At 31.8% G+C, this 20,081-nt stretch overlaps 1 protein-coding gene across 2 annotated transcripts in view; it reads left to right on the plus strand.

The window, feature by feature from the left end:
* The window catches only part of LOC119074151 (protein prickle-like), a 70,898-nt gene that overhangs the window by 3,098 nt on the left and 47,719 nt on the right, over window positions 1-20,081 (plus strand). The window contains exons 1-2 of one of the 2 annotated variants that reach the window (XM_037180151.1): window positions 13,918-14,037; window positions 19,152-19,862. In XM_037180151.1, the coding sequence (XP_037036046.1) occupies window positions 19,216-19,862 (647 nt within the window). In that variant the 5' untranslated portion in view covers window positions 13,918-14,037; window positions 19,152-19,215. Of the gene's footprint in view, window positions 1-4,368; window positions 4,448-13,917; window positions 14,038-19,151; window positions 19,863-20,081 lie in introns of those variants that run through there. The other variant, XM_037180153.1, reaches the window with a different exon arrangement.

A 20,081-nucleotide genomic window follows, 5' to 3' on the forward strand; every position in this document is an offset into this window, starting at 1 on the left:
TTTTCTGCTTCTCTATGGCTTTCTATTCATATTCAATTCAGTCGTGTGGCACGGCCACAACAAAATTACGTTTTATTTCAAAGGACTCAATATAACCTTTATGTGTGCATAACTTAATATGTAAATGTTACTGTGATACAGACGGGTAATGTACATGTTAATCATTATAACAGAAAATTAATTTCAATACCGAAAACACTGCCTTAATTTTCACTTAATTATTTCACTTTGCAAAGAAAGTCTTACATTTGAAATATCTCATTAGAAACAACAATAAGACGTTGATATAAATACCTTTTATATACCGAGATAATCCACGAAAGATTTGGAATATAACACAAAACATTTTGCACCGAGACAGTTAGCAGAGTGAAGTAGAGAAAATATGGGGCTTAAGTATACGCCAATGGAAAATGTGTATAAAATTTATAAACGTGAAAACGCCTTCGCAGTAGTTGTACCTAAACTCCACTCCTATATTATAAGTCTATTAAATGAAGACAAAGTTTAGACGCTCGTTCGTATCAAGAGGAATCTAATTAAATGTTGAGATTACCATCAAAACCACTTAAAAAGGATTTTGAATATTCATGAAAATTGTGTCTATTGTGGCACTTTCGGGACTTGTCATTTTTCAACGGAAGTTATTTCATACATTGTTCAGGCACGATGGGTAGTTATGTGATTTTTTTTTATTTATCAGGTGTTCAAATACCTTTCCTTTCATGGCTGAAACTATACAACCGAAACTATCAATTCCCAATAGGATATGCTTCATGGGTTGATGGCTTAATACCCATCGCAAATTAGGTTCTGTATTGGAATTTACCTTGGACGATTTTTCAACTGTAGCAAAATCTCATTTCATTTTGATGAAATAAGTTCGACCATCTGCTGATAATAAAGTATAGATAAAGTAGTTCATCTTCTATGCACACATGATGCCACTGCTCTCGGCACTGTGCTCATATAATGCATGAATGGATAAACTCATCAATGTAATTGAACAAATGAGTGTGAGTTAATGTACTGTAAATGATGTGATATCTTTAATTAAATCTAAATTGCATTTCAGCTAACGCTTCTACATGCGAATCGAATGATTTGCCGGTAATATTGTTTCCTCGTCGTATCGATCACAAAGTTTGTGTGCCATTAAAACGAACGTAATTTCTTCATTTTCATTCTCACATTGTTCTCTCTGCATAAATTCAATTATGCGACTGATTTGCATATTTTTCAATTGGGGAATTTTTCGAAGTAGAAAATATTCGTGCTTTCGCTGTCTTGAGATTTACATGGACTGATAATGTATAACAGCATAAGGTACAAAAACGTAGACGAGGAGGTAAACATGTTTTAGTACAATGCTTTCGCTATCTATGAGACTTCATAATCAAGTGAATCATTTACCTCAATATATAATCTATAAGTCAATTTGTTAGACACATCGCATGTTTCGGTGTTATATTGCATCGATGTCACTCAAAGGGCATTCCACATTTTGTGCATTCTGTTAAATATCATGGATCGCATCAATTGACTTACGGGAATTCGGTTTTCACATACATTTTTGATCATGTCTGACGACAGCCATTATAGTCATAGTAACATGAAAACAATGATTTAGTATAAGATTGCTTTCGGGTGTGATAGACAATGGAATTTTCAAAATTTGACCTCAGTGTGGAAAAGCCCCATGTATGAGAATGGAATTTTACCTTTTGTAATACTCTGTTGAAACGTGTATTTTCCAGTAGTACTACTCACGTTAAAAAAAATCTAGTCCTGAACTTCCGGAGGAATACGCTTCTCTATTTGATACTAAACAATAACTCTGGAACATCAAAATTGAAAAAAAATTGATTCTGCGTCACGCAACGAAATTGAAAATGTATGCATTTCTATGCATTAGCATGCGTTTCTATGCACGTAAACTTTGATTACGTTGCACGATTCAGAAACCCAAACCATTTTTTGTCAATTATGATGTTCCAGAGCTATTGCAAGAGTTATTGTTTAGTATCAAATATAGAGAAACGAAAGTTTCTCTGGAAGTTTTGAAACAAGTTTTTATAACGTGAGTATGGCTAATGGTCCAGGCTACTATTGTGTTGAATTTTCAATATTTTGCATATGACTATTATATAAGGCATATCAATCTGTTATATTCAAAGTGGAATAGAGTGGAATAGCTTTTAATTGGCATTTTTAATTTAATTGGAAAATTTGGCAAAATGTTGGAAAATCTAGAAAAATAGGTGAAAATGTTTTTCCAAAAAAGTCCCTGCATAAATCTTAACTGTTTACAGACGTTTGTTAAACTGTTATCTCTAACGACGGGAAAAACAAACTTCGACTAAAGTTCATGTTCAACAAATGAAGTAAAAGATTTTTTATGAATGTATTGGCTCAATACTCCTGATATCTACGCGGTGTGAGAAAGGTTGATAAACCAATCTTGAAATGTGAACTTATAGACAGCTTCGACATCCATTCACATTTTACTTAACGGTCTCACAATAAATTAAAACGAAACTGTTAAACTATCCTTAACATAAACCAAATGTCTTCCTCGTTTAATTGATTAACATAAACAAGTAAAACGACAAATTTGTGCTTTGTACAAACAACTAGATATGGGAAATCTGTATTATTGAGCTTGACTGAAATAATCGCTGATTGAAATCACAAGTTTTTTCTATTAATAAGATTTTATTATTCAGAATTTATTTTTTTGTTTTCCTCTAAGCATTTGTCTGTGCTTTACGAAGCTCGGTCCCAAGAAGTAGCATACAAAATGGTGTGTGTGTATATAATACAGCGTCGAATAGATTGCTGATTAAATGTATAATATGTAAGGTATAATTTCAATAATTCCTGAGAATAAAACAAACTCAATTTTGATTATGATCTAACTAATATGTATTAAAACCATAAAAGGTTATACTATATATAACCTAACCTTGCTCAACTTCGTCGAACAAAATACAAATAATATTTTAGAGAATGTTACCATGGAGATAAGGATATTATTATATCTTAGAACAGCACAAAAAAGAACATCATCGTTTCATACCTATCATACACACACGTTATGTTATGCTATTTGAAGTGCTAATAGTTTCAAAGTAATTTCTTTTCAAGATAAAATGAAAATTTGTTACAAACTGTTAATGTATCGATACAGGAAATTCGTTTATGTACGCATAACGATTCTATGGAAACAAGTGTTACTTCTTACTCCTCTTTTCACTTTAGCTGCCGATGTAACATGAGTGAGGTGAGACGCAATTATTTGCGCGTAGAACTATTGCGTGCGGAACTTTTACTTGCATTAGGTAGAAGAAAAAAGTAAGTAAGATGAAAGTCGTTGGCATTTCGTGCTGGAATTATGAACAAGACTTCAAACAAGAAATTTTTTATCGGTAGTGCCAACCAACATTTTAATCTGTAGTTGATGATTAATTCTAACGATAATGGTTTCATCGGTCACTTATCGGTCGTATTAAATTATTTTGTCGGTCAAAACATCCACACAATAGCTTATTCAATTACATCTCAACATTTAATCGTTCACACACATCATCAGTATTATCGAATCTGTTACTTCTTTTGATCGACATATTTGCTGTAGATTCAAGCAAAGTCTTGTATTTACTTCAGCAGGGTAACATTTGCTATGCTAAAACCAAAAGGTACAGCGGTAATTAAATATCAGATGACAAAAGTTCTTTATATGCCTAGAACGATATTCTCGCACTTACTATAGTATAGTATAGGTCTTTTAGCATCGGCCTGAAGTTGTAATTAGTAAATCTGTTACTTTCTTTATAGCATCATCTAGTGTTTAATACAACAATGACAATATTTTTAGATTCTAGATGATATTAATGATGAAGGACACAATTTATGGAATTATTTTTTGTATATTGTATATTGTATATTGTATACCTGTATCAGTGTTGCCCAACGCGTATTACAGTAATAAAACTTAATAAGTTTATTAATGCATGACCGTTGAATTTATGACTACCGAAAACGTTGAATTGACTTTGTCTCTCTGAATGGACAATAATGAATTAAAGGCGACCTGCTCAGTGTTCCCACATTTCTTTGTTCATTAATTCATTTGTTCAAGTCACTCAAATTGGAATACTTAAACGTACATTCGAGGTGTGTCCAATGAAATAATTTTTCAATTTTACAATTTGTCACACATGCCCGAACTGTAGACGACAATATTTTTCGATTTGAAATTAAAGATGAAAATTGAAAAAAAAAACTTTATTTATGAAAAGAATAAATTGACCCTTAACTAATACGTTAACAAACAAACTAATTATTTCAATTTCATGTTATTTTCAGGTAATTATTCGCTTCGGTATGCCAATGGCAATCAGGATCAAATTAATTTTCCAATCTAAACAACATGTAATGAACTATGGTAAGGTTATTTCTTCTCATATTGCTTTTAGATTTTAGATCATATCATCAATTCCATAATGACGTGTGATTGGAACTGTAAAATCATTGAAAAACGGTTCAAATTCTCACTCAACGAACGAGAATAATAAATAATTTCAATAAATAATCCAACTTTATGGTTATTGTACTTTTTTTACGTTATTGTTTTAGATACTTTCAAGTTGATGGCTGTGAATAAGAGTATCGTCACTTATATATACACGGCATACACGATAATCCTATATCACCATTATTATTACCATGTGTTTCGAGATGCACTATTTTTTCGTATTTTATGCTGGAAATTGTTTTTAATAAAATAAATTTAAAGGCACTTTGTTGATCTCTCGAACTAGATTTTATCTGGTAACAAAAGATTCTCTTCTCATTCTATTGTGTATTGTTCATAATTGCTAATTTAATTGATAATTGTAAATTTATGAAAATTGTGAGTTTATAGGAGGGAACACATGGAAATGATATCAAGTCTTAGTTTGGAAATTATAGTTTTGTGGAGTATCTTTTGTCATTACAATGTGATTGTTAGATTGATAGACTAATGCTTGGCCATACGCTCGGCGACCCTCTTTTTAAGTAGGATGTAGTTATACAAATGAAGTAAAAGATCTTATACAAAGAAGGAACAGGCTCGATAGTTTGCATCCCCACTCATTTCGCCTTTCAGCTCTTTCTTTACGATCAAACGATGAAAACTTCTCACACAATTCTTTTGTGATAAAATAAAGGGATAGCTAAAAGTATAAGTATTAAAATACTAAAATGGAAAAAAGTAAGTCTCTCACAGTTTATTTGAAATTTGACATTCTGTTCGACTCCACGAAATCAATTATACCCTTTTCTGCGAAACAAAGTTTCAAATTTAGCAAACCTTTTCCAAACTTCTGGGCGGTCATAAAGCTTACAACTTTGAATATAATTGAATAATAGTTAATTCGTTAGAAATATGGCAAAACTTTTAGTTAACTAATAAACCATTAGGATGCTTCTATTCTAAGACTTTGTGAACACTTCCTAATGAACTCTCCATTCACGTTTTGTAGCAGGTAGCAGATGATAGGAAATTGTATGTTTATTTCATGTTAAATTGAAGTCGTCAGTTCATTTTTTGCAAATCTGATGCGGAATTAAAGTTTATGTGACTGCAACCATACAAATACCGTGGGTAAAGATCAATTTCTTGTGATTCTATGTGGGTATAACAATGCAATTAAATTTTTCAATTTCATGGAAATAATTACATTGAAAACAGGGGAAAAAATGCACCAGCAACTGTCGTTGAGTCATTGTGATATAAATTTTCATTTTGTGTATAACAATCTTTTAATATCAAATGCACATATGTGCATTCAGTGTGTGAAATCTTATGTACGTACATTGGAACAAGACGTACACACAAACCACAAGAAATGAATTATGTAGTCTCGGGGTAATTTATTTACAACTTTGATTAACATTTGATGAGTTCGTGTTTGCAAGCAATTTGTAATAATTTTCTTTAATATTTTTTTTAATTATTATTTTGTTTTAATGAGAATTAGCTATGTTTCTAAGGAATTTGTGGAATACAAAAAGGTTGATTGATGCGAGCTTCGAATTAACAAATAATTATTGTTATTATTGTTCGATTGACAAAGCAAATGCCTTAGCAGAACGCTCGTCTTATTTCGATTAATTCGTCTTTACATGTCTATACGTACGGTTTCTCTCTACTTGCCAACGAACATAACAAGCCGATCATATTAATTGATTTGTTATAAATTGGCTTCCGTATTTATATCGTCGTAAATAAAATGTCAATTCGAAGATAAGTTATCAATCAATATCACTTGACAATCGATCGATCAAATAGCTCTTTGAATTCGGCTACATGTTTTGTTTAGTTTAAGTGCTTGGAATAACCATATCGATATTGTAACTTAACCATATTAGAAATTGGATAGCAGAAAATACTTAAACATCCACATTAAATTCGAATCGATCATTTTTTCAGTATATGTAGCTATAATGCTACTCTATTTCAAAATCATTTGATAATATTGTTTAGTCGGGACAAATTGTTTTCGTTTTATTTTGGATTCTGTCCAAGAAACATATTTATTTATATAGAGATGAGCTTAAAGTTCGAACGATAACTTTTCACAAAATAATTGAAGGTATAGAGGGATTCTTTTGAACATCCACCTATCAAAATCGGACCCATTTCGTCTGGGATGGATATATACATGGTTTGACAGGTCTTTGCCAGTCGACCTCAAAACAGGCCTCACACAGTCTCGAGCCACACCTGGTTGCTGGTGGAAGATCTCCGAAGTTTTAAAAATAGTGTTTTTTTATCCGAATTTTTTGGCCGTTATAAATAATCGTTCCGGGTGATAGTGGGCTCGTTGGAAAGCTGAGCTTAAGTACTTTCGAGTCATGCATAGTTTGATTAGATTGAATGATTTATGTTTCCAAAAATTTGCAAGAAATATTTTCAAAATCTGTTTGAACTTTAGAAAGGTCTAAGCTGGTACTGATGACGCTTAATGTGAACCTAATATGCTAGTCGTAACATAGCTTACGCAGCTTTCCGTTTGTACCTCATTTCCAGTGCTGGTGATTGCCGACATAACAGAATTTTATGTTAGTACAACCGCTACTCGTAAAACTCTCCAGCAATCACCAGCACTGCAAATGAGGTATCGATGGAAAGCTTAGACGATGCGTGTTACGACTAGCATGTTAGGTTCACATTAAGCGTCATCAGTACCAGCCCAGACCTTTCTAAAGTTCAAACAGATTTTGAAAATTTTTCTTGCAAATTTTTGGAAACATAACAATGAATCTAATCAAACTAGGCATGTCCCGAAAGTACTTAAGCTCAGCTTTCCAACGAGCCCACTCTCAACCGAAACGATCATTTATAACGGCCAAAAAATTCGGATAAAAATCACTATTTTTCCAACTTCGGAGATCTTCCACCAGCAACCAGGTGTGGCTCGAGACTGTGTGAGGCCTGTTTTGAGGTCTACTGGCAAAGACCTATCAAACCATGTATTTATCCATCCCAGACGAAATGGGTCCGATTTTGATAGGTGGATTTTCAAAAGAATCCATCATATCAAGTCTTCCAGAGAGATTTATCTGCCAATACAATTTGAGAAGGAGTGCCAAAAATTCAATTTTCTATTTAAATTTTTCATCTGTCTGTACGATCCTTTCAATAAAGAGTATTCTCTTGCTGTTTGTAAAAGGCTACGTTTTAAGCCGTTTACATCTTTCAGTGCTTGAGATCGATAGAGACTTCGAGAGTTTTTTTTTCAATTTTCTTAAAGCATTTGTAACCGACATTTTTACTTCTCCCCTTTCGCGTTCTGGTAGAACATAGAACAGTTATCCAGTTCCAGTTGACACGTTACATTACAAGAATGCAGGGCATTGTTTTTATACTTTGCCTTATCGCACAAATGAAACAGGCGAAAAAAAACATTTGAATTAAAATCTCTATGGAAATGTCTTATGCCATTAAGTAAAACTAAGTATAGGGTGACTCAAGTCTCGAATTATGTGCAAAGCTTGTACTAAAATTTCTGATTTCCCTTTTCGAGGTAGAGGTGAATAGAATTCGATTTAATATAAACAAAGGAATAGATCAATGCACATTCGCGAGAAATTCAAAAGTTAAAATGAAAAAAATAATCTCAGTCTACTGAACACCACTCTGTTATTATTTTAATTCAACCGACAATTTGCCAAGAAAATACTGAAAATGGAGGAGCTGTAAAAATGCCATTAAAAATCCGTACATGTGCAAATGTAAGCATTAATTTAAATGGAAGAAACTAGTTTTGAATATTGCTCTTGCTTCTTGATATACACATACTATGCTCGATTGTGTGTATATCAGCCGAGTCATATACTGATTAAACTACATAAATATGTCTCTGCAACACTTTGTAATTCATTGTTGTTTGTGTTGCATGAAAAAAAAATTGTGACGGATTTATGTTACTGATTGAATGAACAACATACTTATCACTTTGATTAATTTTTTTTTTTGATTAATTATAATCGCATCATTAATGAAATTAAATTACCAAAATCAATTAACTCTTGATTTAAATTTAATTATATACAAGTTCAACGCACGTTGCGCCGGTTAGATCGTATAAAATATTATATTTTATTGACTGTTCGGCACTATGCTAAAATATATTGCAGATAGTAGGGAATATTATGCACACTAATGGGGTGGCCATAAACAAAATCGATAAATTTTTGAAAATTTTTATTGGCAATGCAAAGTTCGTTTTATGGTAACACGGATAATTTTGAGAATCGTAAACATCTCGGAATTCCTTTATTCTTTATCATTGAATTAATGCTTCGAATGCAGAAAATATATCGTTGAGAGTCATTGGTATTGTGTAACTTCTTCGAAAACACTTAACCACCTCCACTTAATACGTGCATGCATTATACTCGGACAGTGGATGTGTAGTTCAGCAGGAATATCATGTCATAATTGCACGAGTAATTACCAATGATAAAGCGCAACGTTTCCATTTATATGCAAATTTTACGACCCATTATCTAGGTAGGGAATAGAGTCCGATTTATGTTATGAATTCGGTCTTATATGATAATTAAATAAATTTAAAATGCAATTTGCTCACATGAATACGCGCTGCGCGATACATCAATTTATTAAAAACAAAAATTTATCAACAAACTAGTTTTCGTTCGACTTTAGTCTCATCTTACCCACTAAGTGTTTTATGTGATGGAAGAATTATCCAAAGCATTGTAAGAAGGATGTATCACAAAGGTGTACCTTTCATTTATAAAAAGCCTTTTACATTGTGGAATGTTGCTGATTATGTTAGAATTTAGAATTTATTTTCATTGAAATTCCAGCCATGCCATGCAACTCATAAATAAAACTTTTCTATAAATTTTGAAATGTCTTGCGTCGTACATAATAAAATTTTCGTATAAAAATAGATAGAGGTGAACACATTCGGTTACTGTAGTACGACATAATAGTTTATGACGGTACAGTGAAAATTGCCTACACATAGAAGTAGCGTAATATCCTCCTTGTATATAATACGTCCAATCCTTATTTTTCTACATGGGTCGAATAGGTGGATGAGTTTCATTAATAGATAAATATTCTATCCACTCAGATGCAACGTGTTATCGGCAAATGCTATTATGATTTAATTAACCTTTTCGACCAACACTAATAGGCTCGTAATAAATATCAATTTATCGATGATGAAGTTTTCGGTTATAAGCCATAATACCATAGAGTACACGAAGAATCTGCTACAACTGGTCGTTATGTTATCTGTATATTTTGCAAACCATAATCAAAGTCAGAAATTTTGTTGTGGTAAACGACTTGGATGCTGCTTTAATGAAAGCAATTTCTTGTTCATCATGTGGGACCAGGGAAAAGGGTTCGTTGTATTTAGTTGTGGTATAAATTTGAAATGTCATTTGTCATTATTAACGATGGTGAAATCCTGCATGGCTGAATCTTTGTCACAAATGAGCACTCACAGTGGTCTAGTTACATGTTCACATCCATATTTATTGAGCTCTGCGACATTAGACGTAAGTTGAAGTGAAATAATACATCGAAATTTGTCTTCTCGGTTCAATTGATTGAGAGTTTGGTATAATATGATGATTGGAGTTACTGCATGAACGATTTATTCTTAAAAGAATTCTGTGAACATGAGTCAGGCATTATTCAGAAGCTTAGTAAGTAGAAACGTTCCGATGGAGAAATGCAATAGACAAACTGCTCCGATTTTTCTTATATAAAATCCCTTTATACCAGCAGACATAATAAAATTGGAAGCATGACACAACTATTTTGTAATAAGAGTGAGATTTTGGTAGGAGAAACTGCAATTTACATGTTTCGATGATTTAAAGAACCTTCTTCCAATTTCATTTTATGTTTTATATCTACTGTCAATTATGTTGGAAAGATCCACTATTTTCACACAAAATTGTTCATATGAGAAGTAAAAAAATTGTCCATAAATGAACATGAAAATGTATGCAGCAGTATAGATTATGGAATTCAGAGTCTGTAATCAGAATCAACGGCGTTAAATGAAATGAGGAAGTAAGAAATATTTTCATTTACTAAACTACATATTGCAACACCTTGTTACTTGTTATTGCTTTCTTTTCACAAGACATAGGCGGATTTAGGTATTCATTACCATTGTCTTACATAAGGAGTTCTATGAACTATATCTATATTGTCAAGAGCAACTAAAATATTTTTTAACGGCTTTGTAGAACATCAAAATTCTTCTTATCAAAAGGTCTTTTTCTTAAGACCTTGCCTAGCCTAAATACACGGTTTATTGAAGAAGTTCACATTAAGTCAAAAAAGAAAGGAATGCTTGCTAGAATGTCAGGAAAGAACATTTAAGTCCGCCTCTGATCAACGGTATCACAAAGAATTGTTTTTCAGCACCTTTAATCGAATAAAATTCAATTTCATTCCATAATCTTACACATCTTACACTATGTATATGTGTATTATTCTCTATAACTTTGACTATATGCGCTGCACAGTGTACGGCGCGAAATGCATTCTTTGGATTATCATTAAATAAATGAAAAAGTTTATCGTCGAACCACCTTTTGTTGATTAAATGTTAAAGTTTCGTAACGTAATCGAATATAAATTTACTTGTTGATAATAACGGACTCTAAAATTTAATGCGATCGAATAACACAATTAGCGATATAAAGCAGTTCGCTGCATCAAAAGAGAAAAGAATGATCTAATAATCGGACACAAAATGGTGTGTTTAATTGTGATGCACTTATCCCTTCATTGAAGATGAAAACTCTTTGAAATCAATTCTTCATTTAATTTCAGTTTATCGTTGCTTCGTTCGAGCTATACATTATTAAATAATTGATTTTTAATCTATTGATATCCTATATAGGAGGACACAATTGTTGATTACTGTTTCCTTTCTTCTTTTTAATTTTAACAAAGTGCAAGGTAAGGGTGCAACAAGAATTCTCTTCTGTTCCACTGGAACATTTTATTTTGAGTTGTTCTAATGTAATTTATACCTCAAAGAGAAGCTGTACAGTTAATGTTATTGATAAACATTGGTAAGGTATGAAATGTCGCTTGGAGATATCTTTCATATACCGTTCCCAACACAGCAGAAAATAGTTTGAGATGTGCAGTGCTACAGATGAATTCATCAGTGAAATATTGTTTTTGCTGCACTAGTCCGTACTATTTGTACACTGTGCAAATATATTTTTTACTATACAAAAGTGTGTATATTTGTGAACCAGCTGGTAAATTCAGTTATTGCATAAATTGCACATCTCAAAAATGAAAGGACTGTATTAGTTTCAGAATTGCTGCATCTGTAATGTCCGAGTTAAATTGTTAGAAGATGAAAATGAAATATGTGACTATCCTTTTATTAAAAATGCTTATACATTTCGTTATTGCATGAGGCCAACCATGATGGACAGCGACTGTTATGACTTTGAATTTAATTAAATATTCCATAACCATGCATTGGGTTTAGGGTTAATGGAAAAATTTAATTAATTTTATCGTTTTGTTGGTTGATTTGTTTATTTATTTTTGTATGATTTACTTGTGTTAAATTTTCGTAATCATGAAGTAAAGTAATGGTTTCAACAAATATGATTTGTTAATTTATCAAATAGTATCGATCATGCTGAAGGAAATAAAAACCGTATCTCGGAATTATTATCCATTCACATTAATTATAAGGCCTATAATGCCGAAACATATCGATAAACGTAACTCATAAATAAAAATATGAAAATTATTTAAATAAAAACATCTTAATTCGTCTACATAATGCAATTAATTCTGGTAAAATATGACTTCTGACCGATAAATTGACTTTGGTAAAAATTTATCAAAATTTAATTGGCTTAAGGTCTTTCGTTAAACGTTAAAAATTAAATATTTTTTTCATTCTTCATATTACGACTTATTAATCGAAAGATCTGTTTGTTCATTAATATTCATTGTCGACTGTGAGGTATTTGTAGTTTTACCATTCAAAAAAGTGAATTAACCATGAAGAGATTCTGATATTAAAATATTATCTTACCAACAACATAGGAGAAGAGTTAAGAGTTATACTAATAGCAGTTAGAAACAAATGGATTTCTTTTTCAAATTTATGAAGTGGGTGGACTCTAGATTAATTACGTGGACTTCAAATGTGAATATAATTACAACTTTAGCGATGATAACTTTCGAAAATAAATTATTGATAATAAAATGGATCTAGTTGTTTGGTACGTTACCGATATTTGTTAACTTATATGATGTGTACTTTGAACAGTGCCTTCTGGCTGTTTGGTTAAAAATTTAGATTTATTATTTAGTGAACGGGAAGAGAACAGAGTAGTTTATTAAAAATCTGAATCAAGCAAAAAAGTATTCTTCAGCTCGAAATAGGTGATATAAATTTAAATCTTTTAATTCAAGCAATCTAGTACAGGCCTAGAAGGAAAACTGAAAAAGTACATTTCGTACACCTAGGACTAAAAGTTTTTTTTAGCGTGTGAGAGGTTTCCAGAAAGAGCCGAAGGGAAGTTCTGGAATCGAATACGCCAAAAAGACTTTTAGTCCGTGGTACGATTAATATTTTTCATGAAAACGTTTCAACGGAGAAAAAGTGGGACGAATCATGGAATTTCCAATAAGACCTTGCTTAACAAATGTTTCCAATTTTATTCTTGAAGCTTTAATGTACTCTATTCCTCCAGTCTATTCTATTACTTCAATTAATATAAGTATTTTTAACAGTCTCACATGCTATCTTTGACTGCATTGATTATAATATGCATTTGGTAGTACATAGTATTACGTTAGCTAGATCTTTGCATATTCGTCGTCGTTATCGATACATAGATCATACACCCTACTGTAAAAGATCTTGCAAGATTATAAACACAATGATCAGCAGCACAGTCAATGAAATTCACAACGAAATCTAATATTGAAATAAATTTAAAACATTTCCCTTCCACGGATATGCGTACACTCCAAGCAAAAATTCGTATTTAAATGGCTTCAATGGTATTTGTTGTCTCACGATGTACAGAAATCCCATTTAAGTTATATTCACTCTGTGGTTTACATTTTACTTGTCATTTTATAGCCTCAGTACCAACTAGCGATTATTTTTTTTTTTTTTTCATATTCGATCAATGTGATCTCGTCACACATACTTCCGCATGAACATAAACAAATTTAACCGACTATACCTCGCCGCTCAAACTATACCACGAGATCACCTTTATTCACGAAGATAAATGAAAGAATGGTATGGTAGATGTTAATAATGTTCGAAGCAAGGTTGTGCCATCTCTTTCAATATAGTAAGGTGTCAGTTACGAAGACAACGTGCTCGAGTTCGGTATGAAAAGTGTTTGAATTCCGCATTTAGCGCGTTCGTAATTTTTATTTATTTCGTTTTTTTTTACTGCGATGTAAGAACGTGTATTTGAAATTGGGTATGAAATATTCAGTTAAATGTGATCGATAGAATCGATTTTTTTTCTGCTGTTGTGAATCGCTAAAATTCGAAATGTAAATTTGATTTTTATTTACGTCGCATAACTTAAAACATGTTGTTCGTGTAAATATTGATCAAAGGATCTGAAATGAGACACAGAGTGTATGCAAGTGTAATTAATCTTTTGGATAAACTTTGCAACATAATAAAATGCCATAGGGCAATGGTGATTCAAAGAGTGCAACCACATCACATAAACCTTGGATGGATACATATTATAATTATTGCTTCGCCAACACACTCACCGTTTTTCTTGAAGCTCAAATTAATTTGAATTTTTTTGTTCGTTTTATTATTTTGTTGTTTTTAACGTGTGAGCATTCTGTGGATCGTAGTTTAGTTTTTTTTATTGTTAGAGGCTCTGTGCTCGATATTATAATGTGTTATTGAAGGCATACCTTAAGTATCGTAATATATATCGCTTCTTATTACTAAAAATCTTGTAAAAGAAATAAATCCAAAACACAACGTTCGCAATGACCAATGCGAGATAAAATCTATTTGAATATATATATATGTGGAAAATACGCGATATTGTGTTCGGTGTATATGCGTAGCGTACATAGCGTACATTATATAGAAAATATAATGTTTTTCGTCGGATCGGTTTTGCAAAACATTTATAGAATCAAGAATTTCAGATAGGATTTCATTTAAATATTTTATTGTTGCGTAGAAAGAGAATGTAATTTCAAAATGGAAGCATCGCACATATAAATATCGTCAATTTAATATTAACAACCATACATAAAATTCCATTGAATTGACCTTATGTTCTCAACAGTTGATTGTTTTAATGTTGTTTCTCCTCTACTTTCTACGATTAGCATGAAGTCTGTTGTATTAAAAGACTTTGTATGATCCTTCAAGTTCAGCACACCAACCATCGTTAACCGTCATATAAACACAACACCAATTTAATATTTTCAGTCTTAATCCACACAAATATCTGTGTTTGTAGTGCGGTTTGTAAATTAAAAACAACGGCGATAATAACCCATTTGGGTGTGTTTACAGAATTTAATTTAATTTTTACCGCTTCACGCAGGTTTTTGTTCTAGTTTTTCTGATCGTGACCATATTAACTGCGGTAAATATTTTATTAGCCGTCTTCATTGTGGCATAACAATAGTTCAGAGCTAACCTTTTATCCATAATAACCCTCAGTAATAACCTCATGTTTTTGAGTTCATTGGACAACGCAACATTTACGCTCCAACGTAACATTTAATTGATTCCTAGTAATGAAATGTTAATTGGCCTAACCGTTGATTCAGTTACGTTAATTACTGCGAATACAGTGCTCCTTTTCTTGAGATGAAAGAAAATATTAGAGACAATGTATCTCGCTACTATATTCAGAGACTTTACTCTATAACGCGCAGTGATGTAATTTAAATCATAAATTTAGCATTTTTTTCTGGTTACATTTAAGTTTTCATGACGAATTTCTGAATGCAGAACACTTTTAATGTAGTTCTGAGCTAATCTGACTATATCGTCTTTAATTGGCTGTAAATAATATGTAAAGTAAAATTGTCGTAAATAATGAAGTGACATGAAGCAGCTGATAACAATAAAAATTGCTCATTTGCAATAATTGCCCCCCTTTTTTCTCAATCCAATATGATTTATGTCTTCATTAAACAAAGATTGTTTAAATTAACCAGAGTTATGTTTAGTCGATTTTACAGCACTTTGGTCTGGAAAATCGAAAGGTTGAATTTTAGTTTTGAAATCAAGTCGTAAGACAACCCACCAGCAACCAAGCCTTCATGTTGAAAACAATAAACTCAATGGAATGTCTGAATACATTCTTTTTTCATTATTATCCGTTTTGTAAACGCATTGTCATCATAATCAAAAGAAAATTTTGACCGATTGATTGAAAATAGAAGAAAACATCAGAGAGTTGTAGGCATATAAGGAATCTCAAATATTTTTATATGAAACGCAGCCCGCAGGTGTATTGTAATTTCAATATTATTTCTTTGTTCGGAAACAACCAATGTTTAACTGTACAAACAGTATGCAAATAACATTTTTTTTGTATATGGTAAAGTTTTTAATAAACACTCTTCAATAGAGGTGACTTTAGCTTTTGTGATATTTTGAAATCAAACAGAAGAACTTACTTGTTTACACAACATTCAAGAATTTCCATAAAGAATAACACGCAGAGAGTCTGAGTGTTTTCTTACAGTAAATGGATGGATGCATGCATAATACCAAAACCATATTCGTATTGTAATTGATGTTTTTCATTCCTATCGACAAAAATATTGCCCAAGTTTTTTTCGTCTTTCCAGAAATGGTTCGTTTATTTGTCTCCTCTTCAAATTTAATCAGATTTATTTTTTGATTAAAAAAAATAATCGATTTTATACACGCAGCACGACACAAAAATCAAACAAAAAATTTTGTCATATTAGCGTTTGTGTTCATCACTTTAGAATTTCTATCAAAAACAACAACAAAAAGCATTCCAAACGACATGGTAATTTTGGCTTCACATTTTTTCTTTAATTTTGATGAAGAAAAAAAAAACTCCGAAAAACGTGAGATTTGTAATTAGCGTAATATTGTATACGAAACATTTTCTAAAAGACCGATTCGAATGCTGGGCTGTAGTTGAAATGAAAACTACCTAAATTTACACGAAATGGTTAATTTGTAAAATTTACATTAAAAGTTTTGACTTGTTAAACCGTAGCCAGAAAAAAGCGTAACAAATTTCTCTTTAATGCGATTTGATTGTGGCTTAATAATGCTAATAATGATTTATAATCTGTGATATTCCGTCAGTTGCGGTTTTTTTTATTAGATACTTCGTTTGATTGGATTGATTGAATTTGGTGTCTGGTTAGAGTAATGATTTTAACAGCTGGTTCTGAAAATTGTTTAAATTTTTTTACATTAACACCTCACTTGTTCAAATATACACACGCGCAATTCAAATAACTTTCTTGTTTTCGGAAAAAATTAACAATTTTTAAAGAAACATCTTGCCCAACCGAACAAAATGACCATTCGAAAACGACATTACTGTATTGTTTTAACGATTTTCCGTATTTTACACCTTTCACGACGGCTATGATTGTGGCTAAATTTTAAGATGTGTGATTCGGCTTAACGTAAAATTCGATACACCCATAAAAAGAAGCGGTAATTCTTATAACGCATGCCGATGTCGTATAATGTATGCATTTTAGAGTATGTGAGAAAACTACTAAAAAAATCAATAATTTTCACAACTTTTCAAGTGATTTTGCGTTCAACAATTTTATGGATTTTTAAAAATTTAACTGAAATCTGATTAAATAGTAGAAAAAAAGTGTAGAAAATTCATAATTATTTTCGAAAATAAACTGTTCAATGTGAAAAGGTAATACGTCAATGCTAAAAACATTTCGTCAAGTCAGTAAAAAAAGCAAACACTTACGACATGCTCAATCACATTTTATTTACAATTCGTTGCGATGACTATGAATTATGTTTTTGAATTTTTTTGAATTTTTTTTATATCTACCTTTCTGATGCTTACATTGTTGCAAACATTAAAAATATTGTTTTTCAATTTAGTTGGGTTTGATGTGCAAGAAAAATTACGATATGGGACATGCAATAGGAATGTTTAAAAAAAAATCAAAATTGCCTCATTCATCTACCCTCTTAAATTTTAAGACCAATATATCTCGACTTTGCGCGACTGAGTACTACAATATCTTCTTTTATTAATTTTTTTTTTTTAATGGCAAATTTCAAGATATTTCAATGAAATAAATAAATTTAGCCTTCAGGGCATAAATGTACAAGTGTTGTATTCCATGCCGTATTTGAGAAAGGCGTCGTCGCATCTAACATGACTAAAAATATACATTTCAAATATTTGATGAACAAACGGAAAAAAATATCGGTTTTGTAATATCATCAAAAAATACGATATTTCTTTCTCACATGTTCAATTGAATATTAAATAGCGAAGCAGTTCTTCAGAAATAGCAATTCGTTTCCACGACGAGAATTATGTTGCAATAAATAAAGTGTAAAGCTTTAATCAAACGAAAACAGTTTTCTCTTCAACAATTATTTAATTCGTTATGAGTCTTATGTGGACGATGTGGTGAATTATATGGTCATTCAATTTTTTTTTCTCTTCTCTCTTTCCATTTTCTAGAAATTTTAATTAATAGCAAATGAAAGTCACAGACTGGATTTGTTGAAGCACACACAAATCATGACTTTAAAATGAAAATGGTCTTCCAGCTTCTTTCAGATAAAGTTTTCTAAATTATTTTTAACGTGTGCGCACCCATCGATATGGACAATGAAGCTTATTTGAGATAACAACATGAACAATTTCATTTTATTATTCATTCATCTATCTGCCATAAAAACTTCAACCCAATTAAAATGCATCTTAGATGACTCTATTTTATATATATGTCTCTTCCATACCACCTCACAAAATGGTTATTCGATGATCAACGAACATGTACAATGTAATATGTTAAAATCTTAAAGTGCAAGTTAAGAAAACGATTTTACAGTCATAAATCTTATCTGCATAAAAAAACCTATGTTTGCGAACACAGAAAAAACATTTTCATCGTGTTTCTTGGGTTTGTTTAAGCATCCATTGCATGTGTACTATACAATACAATGCAGGTCGTATTATAGCTGTATTAATTACGACAAAGGCGCAAAATTCCTGAAATTCTAAAGGGCATTGCAAAATGTTGGGTTATTTTTTGCGATAGCTTTCGATATGAAAATTGTTAAATAAAGCCGTGCGCTCAGGCTGATGTTATGCTGAAACAGTTGTGCCTAAAATTTCTGTTGATGATGAAAGACTTTAGTTCGTGTGTAAACTTGTTCAAAATTCACAATTTTATGTAAAATCGAGACTGTTGTTGTACATATCTCATCAGTTTCCCATTTTCCACTTGTTCGACTCTGAGGTGTTTAAATGTGGCAATGTTTATGTATGTAAATTTTAGATCAACGTAACTGAAATTCTTGCTTCTATAATGATTTGAATGTAAAACATAGGATCACCGTTGAAGAGAACATTTAAAAGTTAAGTAAAAATTCCTTAGAGATACTGCAAAGAAACATGTCAACAGCAACGGAAGGAATACCGAGAACAGCTAACCTCTTAGCATGTAAGCAATGGTGGAAAGTGTGTTTCTTATACGGTGACCAAGAAAAGTATTATCGCCAAATTTACGGCAAAGCCGCCTCACAACGTCTAGCACTGTCCAATCAACAATGCGACACTCAGTCGAATGGAACTGATACAACCGACGATAAAAAGCAAACTGTTTCACCAACATTGTTCCCATTGAAACAACCATCAAGACGTCGTTCGAAAATCCAACCATCTATCAATCGAGGTGAATCAATTAAACCGAATAGCAAAGTAACAGTGTTGGATGATCCATTTCTATTCGGTTTGAATGAACATGCCAATTTATCGGAGGATAGTGGTATCGATAATGCTGCCTTCGATAATCCAACAACAAATGCACGACGACACTCTACAAAACTATATACTGAACGAGAGTTGTGCAATGACTTGAAAATAAACGAAGATGATTTGAAGATTCTGCATTTGAGTAGAAATCGCAGTGGACTGTTTCATCAAATTAACCAGAGTTTCAGTTTTAGTGAGGTGAACGCAAATGAAAATGTTGATGTTGTTACAGCAACGAATCAAAATGGATTAAATCAACCTAACGATAATTATGTTGCTGGTAATGAGTAAGTAAATCGAGTTAATTAATTTTGTAAATGTAACACCGCAAACATGACGATTTAATTTGTATACAAGTCTGTAAGATGAAGAAAACTAACAGTAAAATTCAATTTGTACAGACGGACACGCATTTATTACGTTGGATATGTCTTCGTTCTATATGAAATGGTTGTAATTTCTTACCGACTAATTATTGCCTTGTTGACTGATGAACATAACTCTTA

Source organism: Bradysia coprophila, unplaced genomic scaffold, assembly GCF_014529535.1.
Source record: "Bradysia coprophila strain Holo2 unplaced genomic scaffold, BU_Bcop_v1 contig_138, whole genome shotgun sequence".
NCBI classification, from domain to species: domain Eukaryota; kingdom Metazoa; phylum Arthropoda; class Insecta; order Diptera; family Sciaridae; genus Bradysia; species Bradysia coprophila.